The following is an 11,363-nucleotide window of genomic DNA, read 5'->3' as shown; positions in this document are numbered from 1 at the left end:
GCAGCAATACTTTAGTTTTCAGGTAGGGATTTACTGCAGCACCAGACATGGAAGGTGGAGCAGGCAACCCCCGCCCGCACCATCTTTCTTTGTAACAATCCCAGTGGCCCTGATTCGCTTTTAGTTGTTGTTTGTTTATCATTAGTAGTTTATTTTGCATGTAAAATGCTTGGTTTTTATTTCAATTCACCCCTGTTCAGGTTTTCCTCAACAGAAATGACGTGTGATTGCCGTCATCATCATCATTAGCGTCACCTGGTGCCATTCGGCAGCAGGCTGACGATATCTGTGGTTGGGAGTGTGTGTGTAGTGATACTTCCTTTCCTAGAATGTGTCTTTATATGGAAAATTACCTGCAGAGGGGTGATGGCATGCTACTCAGGGTGGCACCTTTACACACATGTGCACTCGATCTATTTCCCCCAGAAAAGGTTGGAACCTTTAAAGCCTCTGCCTGTAGGTAATAAAGAACAAAGTTATTTCCTGAGTTTGGCTACAGTAGTGTCAGAGGGTAAGCACTAGGTTGCACAATTCATAGCAAATTGCAAATGCTTCACACAGTTGCAAAATGATTTAACAGCTCTTGAGAATTAGTTGCTTTGGGGATCAGTGAAGGCAGGAAACAAAAGCAGCCTCTGGAATAATACTTGAGGATGATGTGTGGAAGAGCTGGCTGATGGCATCCCACACTAATCCCAAAGATGACTGCAACAGAGTGACGAATTTACAGATACCCGTTAACGGCTCACTTAACAGCCCTGGTTCAAATCCTTGAAGAGAAGCACCTGTAAGAACATTGCTTGTTCTGGAAAGAAGCACCAGGTAAACTGCAAAAAATGACCGGTTCAAAGTACCAATGAATGGCTTGGAACCAGTGAGACCTGGCGTGACGGCACAACTACCGTAGAGGGTTGTAAGACTGCTCTGAATGCCCCGAGATTCAGGCAACACATGCCTTACTCACAGGAAGTCCTCAAATCAGTTTTCCTGAAGCCGACGTTACCTGATGTTTCCAAAACGGCACACTGGTGTTCTCATCCCTCTGAGAACACAAGGCCTGGACCTGCCTCTGGTATCCCCCAGGGTTCTCAGGGACCCTCGGCAGTCACCAGCCTGGTCTAGAAATACAATGGAGGCACATATGCTAGGGCTAATGCCCAGCCCTGGGTTGGAAGGGTGAATTCGCCCTAATGTGACCTTAATTCTCTACAGTTGTGTTGCTTTACCCGACACAGGCCTATGATAGGACTCTTATCACTGATAACTGCTGTGCTGCGGGGCCCATGGGCATCCCTGAGCGCACCCTGGGTGAGCCAGGCACCTCCTGACCAGGTGCTGCCACCTGCCTGCTGGCCTGTTTCCCACGTCCTGCTGGCCCCAGAGCCCGTGGGGGCTCATCGCCTCTGGTTGGCTTCTTCCTGTAGCTTTTCGACATAAGAATGTCCAAACCTGTAGGGGATTTTTATAAAAACGTTTGAACCAAACGGACGACATTGCCGGGGAGCAAGTTCTGAAAATGCTCCGGAGAATAACAGTTTTCCAATTTCTTTTATGCCTTTGGAATCGAGGCAACCTTAGGAAGAGGACGTGGAGGTGGGGGAAAGCAAGGCGGGACAGGATGCCAGGGCGGTTAAGAGCCTGCGCTCTCCTGAGGGCGGTTACGCCTTCCAGGGGTGTCACTTCTGGCATCTCACAGGTGTGCTAAGCTGGGTGCACAGAAACCAGGGACGGGGCTGCTTAAGGCAACGAGAAGCCTTCGACCGGGACGGTTTGTGCCTGGGGTGTGACCACCCACCCTGACCTGCCCAGCGGGGGGCTGAGGACCCACTGACCCGCTGGGGCTCCTTCTCAGAGCCCCCTTTTCTCTTCAGCCCCAGACGCGAGAGGAGGTGGCCTGTTGGAACGAGACGGACAGCTGGGTGGGCACAGCCTAGGTCTCCCAGCTCAAGTCCCTGCCGCCCGGTGACCCCCTTCCCGGCTGCCCCAGAGCGGCTCTCAGCCTTCCCCGCCTCTGTCCTTATTCCTGGGGGCCCCCTGCCTCTCTGCACTGGAGCTCTGTCCTTCAAAGCTGTCAGAGTCCACCTCCCCTCCTGCACCGTGGAGGCAGGCACTGTCCTTACCTCTGGTCCCAGGCTCCCTCCCGCTGTGCTGGGCCTCCCACTGTGGTGGCCGCCTGAGGCCCCAGCTCACGCGGCCCTGGGAGAGGGGTGGGCTGGACACGGGGCCCAGCGCCTGTCCTCTGCTGCCCTCTGCTGGTGCTTTAGAGAATAGCAAGGCGCTCTCCGGCCAGGAACGACCCGGGGTGGGCTCTGGGGCCGCTGGGACAGGCCTGACCCCTGCATTGGGGGCTGCTGCGTGCGTGCTCCCCGGGGCTGTGCCCGGACACGCGCCAGGTCTTAGTAAAAGCGGGACTGAGCTGGACGTCAGAAGCGGGCAGCCCAGGGGCAGCGGGCCTGAGGCCGGGAGGCCGCCCCCCCGCACACTTTCTCGCTCGCAATTGAACACACCTGCTTTCGAATTTGTCAACTGGTACAAACGACTTCTTGGCACTTTTCATTCCCCAAAGCAAGACCAGGAAGCAGCTCAAACTCCAACAGCTGGATGGACGTGGATTGGCCGCGAAGGAAAGTGACCTCAGAGGGTGGGCGGGTCATCAGGCCCTAACCGGGCAGGGTGGGTGGGCGGTCAGACACCTGGGCTGACCCTGGGCGTCTGGCCCTGAGCACAGGCAGACACCGTCGGGGTGGGAAGCAGAGCCCGGCGGTGCTCCAGCCACCCCTTCCAGGAGCAGGAGGACACGTTCCTGGCACCCACGGGGCAGGGGCGCAGGGGGGCGGCAGGGCGCTCAGAGGCACAGGCCCCCTCAGCCCCAGCGACTTCTCCCCCCCCCCACGCCCCAATTCACCCGGGTAGGAAACCCTGCTCTTTGGGGCTGCATTGTCCCCCCAAAAGACACGCTGCTGTCCAGACGAAACCCCAGGACCTCTGAGTGTGACCCTATTTGTAGGTCATTATTTGGTCACATGGGACACAGAAGACACACACAGGAGAAGCCTTGTGAGGAGGGGCGTTCTGAGGCCACCGGAGCTGGGAGACAGGCCAGGAGCGGGCCCTCCTGGGGGGAGCACGGCCCTGTGGGCGCCTCCATCCCTGCTCTGCTCATTGTTACAAGCAAAGCAACAGAACATCAGAAATACAAGCGACACACCAGGGCCAGGCAGCCGGGGCACTGGGGGAGCCAGCGCTCAGCCCACACCCAGAGCCGGGGCCACGGGGCCGTCCCCCAGCCCTGCACCCCCGCCTCCTTACTCCAGTGGGGCTGCTCTCCTTCTAGCTGTGTGCCCCACACTCCACCTTCTGCCTGAGGAATGGCCCCTGTGTGTCTGTGGGGGTGGGAGGGAGGGAGAGAAGATCTTACCTTTCCAGGCTGAGGGGCTCAGCCCTCTGTACCGAATGTAACTAGTCCTGAGCACAGTGACACATGTGCAGGGTCTGGGCCGCAGTGCCCACAGCGGGGGTGGCCGTGACATTGAGGTGTCCAGGGGAACTGCACAGGGGCCAGCGCAGCGCGCAGCGTGAGGTTCATGACCAGCCCCCGCTCCCTGCCTTTCCTTTGCACCACGCACCCCCCTCCCCCAGCTCACTGGAAGCAGTGCTCCCCACTGCCCCCCACCCCAGGCTGGGGTCCAGGCCTGAGAGCGGGGAGCAGGACCCCACCTCCCGGCAGACACGCAGGTTTCCTTTGAGGGACACACCGCCCAGCCGCTCCTGGAGTCCGGCTCAGGGGCTTGTGTCCTCCACTCGGGGAAGGGTCCGAGTGACTTTGAGAATGTGACGCTTTCTGCACAAATGCTTACTTAGAAGCCACACCTCTGCTGACGTAACCGGAGCCATGAAGCTCTAAGAGCCTTACAGTGGTCAGAGCAGGGCGCGGAGGCATTTGTGGCCCATTTCCTTACCGGTCCACGAATGTGCCTTGTGTCTAGATGTGAATATACCAGAGACACTGGCGCTGAAAGCCACTGATTACAGCAGCTAGCCCAAGGGTCCCTGGCTTCCTGGGGCTTTGTGTGAAAATGGGGTCTTGCCAGTGGAAATAACCAGTCTGGCTCTGCCACTGCGGCCGCCTTCCTGTGTGATTTTAGGCGACTGCCTTGCTGTCTCTGTGCTTGCGACCCCCCATCTGTGCGGTGGGAGGGACAAGATTCAGATGGTGGCTGCCCGTTTGGAGCTTGTGCTTTGCAGAAGGGAACCCAGGCCTATCAGGACCAGCGCCCCGAGGGCTGCTCACCCAGACCTGCTTCTTGGTCCTTGGTCAACAAGGGTGCGAGGTTCTGCTGACCCAGCGGGGGCCACTGGGATGACCCCATTTCTTTGAGGCGCCAGCTGCACAGTGGTTTGGGTTTATTCAACCTTCTGCTTCCAGGCTGGGGTGTGTTTACACCGGACTTACTTCATTTACAACAATAACAAACGAGTGAAGGCATTTCCACCAGATGCAGGTTTCTCTGCAGCTTCCTACTGGGCAGGGCTGTGGCCTCACCAGAGCCGTTTCACTCTCGTTAGGGGACGTCTGTCTGCACCCAAGGCTTTCATTTTCTCTGACTGACCGTGGACCTGAGTACAGGGGATCGGTCCTTCCCTTCCTACGAGCAACACTGGTGGTGCCTCGGGTGTGGGCTTGTTGCTGCCCCGACCGGGCTCTGCAGAACATGCGTCCGTCTTGGTGAGGGTTCAGGGGGCACCTGAAAGATCTCATGGTGCTCTGCGTGCTCTCCAAGGCGACACGCTGGAGCATAAGCAAGAAAAGAGCTCTCCAAGTGGTAAAATAATGTTTTATTCCATGGATGAACAAACGCACCATGCCACATTCTCGAGTCCCTCCTACCCGATCTCATGGCCAGAGCCGGCGTCCCCGTCAGGCCTAGCTGGCTTTGCAGTTGGTCAAGGCCACTGAAACAGCAAAAGTGCGATCACGTAGCATTCCCAGGGGTCCCGTTGGTCAGCACGTCGATCCTGTTCACAAACGGTGATGCTGTCACCTTAAGAAAAACATCCTGTGCTGGACATCTTCCAATGGGACTCACTACACTGACATTCAAAGCTCGTGTAGATGAAACCAAAACCCCCAAACACCGAAAAGCAACACGGACACATCTTCTCTGCGGACAAGATGTCAAGGACCCCCCAGCAGGACCGGGAGCTGCAGAGCTCAGGACTGACACTCAGGCTGTGAACAAGCGCCAGGGGAAACAACGGTGAGCACTGTGGTCCAAACCAGCACTTGTAGACAGCGCTGACCAGCCAGTGGCGGCATGCAAGTGGGACTCACGTTGGGGACCATGGGAGGGAGCAGGGGACACTGCACGATGCCTGACACACATGCCCGTCTTTATATACAACGGAATGAGACACACATGGGCGCGATGGCTGCACGCGTGGTCCGAGGGCAGCTTACAAGGCTGGCACGTGCTGTTGGCACGTGGCAGGGCGGGCACCAAGCTGTCCCCAGGACAGGAGGCATGCCAGCACTTGCCCACACTTTCCTCAAGGGCTGCTGTCACCCCAGCACCTGTGACAGAGCTGGGGGTGGAGCCAACCCTTGGTCTTCTTACGTTTTTGAACCAAAGTTCATCTGAAAAGACTCGATAACGTCTCAAGGGTGGAAAGCATAGGCTTACGGACGAACGTAAATGGACAGTGAGAATCTAAGCCAGGTCCTAATGCAGCTTGGCGGGAGAGAGCTTTTATTGATGCGTTTTTCTCGTTTTAGTAAATAGTATTGGATGTTTCCTTTCCCTTCCGTGCTTTCCGATATCTCCAAAGTCTAAAGACGACCTTGAGGAGAGAGCAGTTAGTTACTTCTGATCTGTTTCTTCATCTAAACAAGTGAGAAGCGTACACACTGACTGAGGAAAATAAAGCAAAACAAAGTGGGGCGGTGGGGAGGGGGGCGGGGGAAGAAACAGCACAGCAAAACAACCCCGTGACCGCAGACAGCGTCAGGTAAAAACCATAGAAAAATACGAATTAATTCCGTAAGGTGAACCATTAGCAAAGCTACAGTAATACTTTTTACAGCCCCTTACAGTGCGGATCTCCTAGTGACAGCGAGGACCAAGCCAATCTATGCGGGAATGCTGTTAACATATTGTGCTATAGCGGGCTCCTTGGCGTGGGGACAGGGGACGGCCATGCTGCCGGCGGCCGCGGGGCTCCACGCAGGCGGGTCTTCATGCTTCTGCTGGACAGCATGACCGCAGGGGCCGGTTCCTCACTGCGTTCCTGGGGCGGGCCGGGGTGTGGCCAGCAGGAGGCCACACGCCACGATGGCTCCAGGCTCCCTGGAGGTTCCCCGAGGCATCTCCACCGGGCAGGAGCTGGTGTCTGAAGCAGAACTGCCGTCGGGACCGAGACACACATGCTGCAGAGCGGGAACACTTCCTGCCCCCCACGCCAGCCCTGGCGGGAGAGGGGGGCGGGGTTCCCAGTCCTGGTCTAGGAAAGGCGCCGTGCTGCTGCGGGCGCGCGCGGCTCAGTCCTCCTCCTCCTCCCTCACTGTGGCCGTGGGGGCTCTGTCCTGAGCCCTGAAGCATTCCACGAAGAAGTTGATGACGGCGCGGTAGAGGTGCTGCCTGAGCGGGGCGCTGTGGAAGTAATGGCTTTCGTCCGGGTAGATCTGCGAGGAAGACACGGAGGAGTGACTGGCCCTGGCCCAGCCTCCTGGGGGCCGGGCTCCGGCCACGTCTGAATGCAACCTGCGACAGGAACTTCCTGCAGCGCCCGCGCCTTTTCCTCCCGAGGCTCTGCGGGGCGCAGCACGCACTCAGGGGAGTCGGCTAAGTCAGGCATCGCTGCAGCCGCTGACCCTGCAGTCTCCCCGTGCTTTGGGGCCTGCAACACGAATGCATGCTCAGGGACCCAAGTCTCCAGGGGCCAGGGCTCCCAGAAGCAGCAGCCAGAGGCCTGCGTTCTCTCTGTAACGCCCATGAGCATGGGAGACGTCCCACTCGCATGCCGGGTCCTGGACTTGTGCCTTTCGGGGGCTCGCCACCTGGCTGCACCACGCACTCACCGGGTGGCTGTGGACAGGTAAGTTTCCGGGCCTGTTTCCGGTTGTGTCACATGGTAATGATCACCATGAGGACATCTGGCGCTTAGTGATATGGGAATTAAGTGCTATAATACCTGTGAAGCACTTAGAACAAGGCCTGCGTTGTGGGGAGCGCTGGCAAGACGGCAGCTAACTGTTCTACCGCCAAGTGTAATGACACCTCCTCTACACTAGGGGCGCTGCGCCGTTTCCACACACAGGTACTTATCCCAGCAGGAGTCCAAGCCAGGTCTGACTGACCTGGGAGCACCGCTGCTTTCCAGGATACCAGGCTGCCTCTTGCATTTTGAATTGTGCCTTCCTCTTATGGCTGTGAAGGATGGCATCACTTTTATTTTAGAGCGTTGATTAATGATGTCGCCGAGCTATTCTACGGACGTGAAACATCAAATACTACAAGAGGAATACGCCCGGAAGAAAAGAAAAAGGGTAGGAGGTGCGTCTCCTCCTGCCCTGGGTCCCCAGACCCCGTGCCCTCACCTGCACGATGACCGTTACAAATGCTCTGAGCGCCTGCTAAGGCAGCCACTGTGTCTGCAGACACGGTCCTGTGTGGGTCCCTTTCACTCACCAAGTGGGGTCTGGGGCGCACACTGCAGCACCTGGCTGACGTCACAGCCTCTGTCTAAGGGAGCGGTTCACATCAGCACATGGAGGTCTGTCAACCTACCATGGCTGCCTGCTGTGCGGAAAATGCCCCAGCAGCTGTCAAGTCTCCTGATACGTTTCAGGAGGAAGCGCAAATGTAAGATTCACCAGTCCTTCCTCCCCGGTTCGCCCACACCTGAGCCAGACCCCCTTCTCACAGAGGCTCCCTGACTGGCCCGGCCCGCACGTGACCCTCCACAAGACAGTGATGCAGGAAGGTCAGGAGCTCGGGGACGGAGGCGGGCAGAGGGCAGTGCCAGCGCTGGGGCCTTCACAGACAGGGTGCTTGGCTGAGGAAATCCCTCATTTATCTCTGGACCCGAAAGGACCACTGGGGTCATACTTGTTTTACCAAAGGCCCTGGTGGTGAGGACGGAAATGGAAGAAGTTTCTGGAAGCAGCACTGTGCATCGCTGGAAAGAGCCTAGATCTGAGCTGAGTTGGTGCTTGACACCACGAGGAAAAGGCTGAGCGTCTGCTTCTTGGAAAGGGCAACGCTCTTTAACTACTGCTCAGCCACAGATAATTCTGGAACACCCAGCTAGTGTTTAGGGAACACGTGGTGTTATCCAGAGGGAGGCTAGTGAGAGAAGGCTCAGGACCCACTAGCACTGCTCTCATCCACGCTGGGGCAGCAGCCTCCTGGTCATGAGCCAGCAGCACCGCCGACGTCACTGGTGGCTGTTCTGGCTGCTGGCTTGGCCTGCTCCCTGCCCGAGTGGAGGTGGGCGTGGGTGGCGGGGCTGGACTTCTCAGGGGTGTGAACAGAACCTGAGTGCAGGGCTGAGCTGTCGTAATTAGTGGCAACAGGACGGTGTGCCCGCCTGGCACTCGGATGCCCGCCCAGCTCCGACAGCCATGCACAGACGTGTCTGCCGTGGGGCTGGGCTGCATCCCCGTGGGCTCCTTCTCCGTGGATAGGGGTGCCTCTCCAGGTATGAACAGCGGCGGTGTGCGCACTTACCTGTAGGCTGTAATTAGCCTTGCCCTTAATTAGGTGTGTGATGAGCTCTGCTGTGTGCTGGAAGTGGATTTTCTCTGTTAAAGAAAAAGAGGAACATGTTTGTCAAACCCCACGGAACCACTGGGCGACGCGCCACCAGATTCTCCGTGGGTCACTGTCTCCGGGCCTCACCGTCAGCAGTCGCGTGAATGATCAGAAACTGCTGTTCCTCCAGCGCCGACACTCGATGTGCCACCCTGGTCATCTGCACACAGGGACAAGGGGACAGTTAGTGGCTACACTGCAGGGGTATTTGTACTGGAGAGGGAGTGAGGGGCTAAGGGCAGTTATTGAAGAGAGTTCCCAGGGAACTGGGGTGCTTTCTATCTGCAACGAAACGGACAGTGCTCTCAGGAGCCCCAGCTCCCCCCCCCACACGCCTCTGAGGAAGCGGAAAGGGTGACAGAAGAGGGAGAAAAGGCAGCCTCAGAGGGAGGTGACCTCTTGGCCAGACAGTTCCATTGTCCATGTGACAGTTTCAACTTTGAGACCACAGTCCTGCCCTGCAATGGGGCTCTAGCCCCCTCACTGCGCCTCATGGAAGAAGAACCGTGTGTGACATCCATGCTGAGTCACCGAATGGCTCCAGTCCCAGAAAGGCAAGTCACACTGGCCCGAGGGGTCACAGTCACCTCAGCCCACAGAATGGCGGACGGAGGATCAGGCCTTCCCAGAGTGGGCGTTGATGGAGGGCGGGGAGTGCAGTAGACCCAGGAAGGGGTGTGCTTCCAGGTGGGCTGGGGCTCAGAGAAGGGGTGACCGCTTTCACCACATGCCCTGCTGGCCAATGGCAGCTGTGCCCACACCTACCTCATATGCTCTGTTGTCAAGTCCGTAGAGACCCAAGTACCTCTCGGAAAATGCAGACGCTGGGCACAAGCAGAGGAAGAGAGGTTAGCTGTCTGCGCGGAGCCCCCGGTTCGGGAACGCTGGGGCTGGGGCTGGGGGTGGGGGGACCCCCTTCCACTGGAACGGCAAGCATTTGCTTTCAAAACACCAAACTTAACCTCTTGGGTCTTGACACGGGAAACGAGATGGTAGCATGGTAACACTTAACTATGTTAGCGTTACGGCTGGGATTTCAGTGGGATGGCAAAACCTGGATTATGCAAATCCTAATTAGTCTGAATCCTAAATAAACAGGATACCTGTCCACTTCATTTCCACATATGGGAAAAGGAATAAATACTAGGAAAGCCAATTTCCATCAGGGTTTACTTATTTTTGAAGAAAATCTTGGCATGACTCAGTTCTATCCTGAGCCCTGTCCAGGTTCAGGCTGTGGGGACGACCTGGGGGCGGCTGGCAGAGGCCGGGAGGAAAGCGCCAAACAGCCTCCAGGGGTTTCCGGGAAGTCCTCAGTCAGGTGCCGGGGACACCGTGAGGCTCTCCCCGTCTTGGGCACGGTGGCAAGTCACGGGGCAGATGGTGACATTTATGTGCATTCAAATCAGGCAAATTTGAAATGGTGTGATTAAAAAAATTAAGAAAGACTCACTGAATTTGAAAAAGATAAAATATGCTAAGTGGACTCCCGCGGGAAAATTAATTTTAGATTAAAAGTTTGAATTCAGGCTCTTGTATGATTAGAAGTTGACTTTTGCATGAGAGCATGTTGCAAAGGTCAGTGCATCTGTCGTCAGCCTGTGGGCTGCTGGCCCCTCCCGGGGGTCCATGGAGACGGGGCACGTGGGGGGGTGCAGCCACGGGAGCATTTAAAAAGGGGTTAATGTGACAAAGCCATGCGCCTTCAGAGAAAAGGGGCTGGCTGACCAGAGGAGAGGGATGGAGGGAGGCTGGGGCCCCAACTGTGACATGGAGCCATGTTTGTGGGCTGTGTCCCGAGCAGAGGTCTGGTTCCCACACCAGGTGGTCTGAGCTCTGGTCCCTGAAGCAAATCATCCTGTCACCGTCCTGCCCATGAGAAAGCCACTCTCTCCAGGAGGGTCCCGTCTGCCGGGACGAAGGTGGGCAGACAGCCGGGCAGGGCTGACCGCTCAGATCTCCACCCATTACCACCAAGTAGCAACTCTCCCAAGTGCCTGTCTGCCCACCAGCCCCCACCGGGACACAGAGCGCACTCCCTCCTTTCAGCACGAAGGTTTTCCAGCTCCTGCTACTGTTTGTGTTCTCAGGGCCTGGTCACGTATGTTGGGACATGGTTTACGGCGTCAGTGAATGGGCCGCTTTCAGTCAGAGCATGTGGCTTGAAACCCTCCCTGTCCCTCCCCAGGCTTCCCCTGTGAGCCTTACAACCCTGCGTAGTTTATCACGGACTGTGGGCGCCCGGGGTGGGGGAGGCAGGTGGGGATGCAGAGCTGAAGGGAATGCAGCGGGGCCACGCGGGGGGCTTGGCTCTTTGTCTAGCCCAGGTCATACCGTAGAGCTTGAAGTCTGTTATTGGAGAGACAGCGGAGCCACAGGCGAAAATCTGACCTTGATTTTCATCCTTCGCTGGGAGGATGTACGTGCTCAGGTACCCTCCGTAATCCTGGGAGAGAGGGAGAGAGGGGGAGAGGGAGAGGGAGAGAGAGAAGGAAAGAGAGAGAGAGAAGGAGAGAGAGAGAGAGAGAGAGAGAGAGAGAGAGAGAGAGAGAG

At 57.2% G+C, this 11,363-nt stretch overlaps 1 protein-coding gene across 1 annotated transcript in view; it reads right to left on the bottom strand.

Moving 5' to 3' along the window:
• Nucleotides 1-4,815: 4,815 nt before the first annotated feature.
• The window catches only part of LOC109391515 (dipeptidyl aminopeptidase-like protein 6), a 51,752-nt gene continuing 45,204 nt past the window's right edge, over nt 4,816-11,363 (bottom strand). Inside the window, exons 10-14 of the mRNA XM_019659114.1 lie at nt 11,145-11,256; nt 9,576-9,634; nt 8,898-8,970; nt 8,727-8,800; nt 4,816-6,679 (exon numbers count right to left, since the gene is read on the bottom strand). Coding sequence (XP_019514659.1) covers nt 6,536-6,679; nt 8,727-8,800; nt 8,898-8,970; nt 9,576-9,634; nt 11,145-11,256 — 462 coding nt within the window. The 3' untranslated portion in view covers nt 4,816-6,535. The remainder of the gene's footprint in view (nt 6,680-8,726; nt 8,801-8,897; nt 8,971-9,575; nt 9,635-11,144; nt 11,257-11,363) is intronic.

Source organism: Hipposideros armiger, unplaced genomic scaffold, assembly GCF_001890085.2.
Source record: "Hipposideros armiger isolate ML-2016 unplaced genomic scaffold, ASM189008v1 scaffold_295, whole genome shotgun sequence".
NCBI lineage: Eukaryota > Metazoa > Chordata > Mammalia > Chiroptera > Hipposideridae > Hipposideros > Hipposideros armiger.
This window is presented reverse-complemented; position numbering and strand designations above follow the sequence as displayed.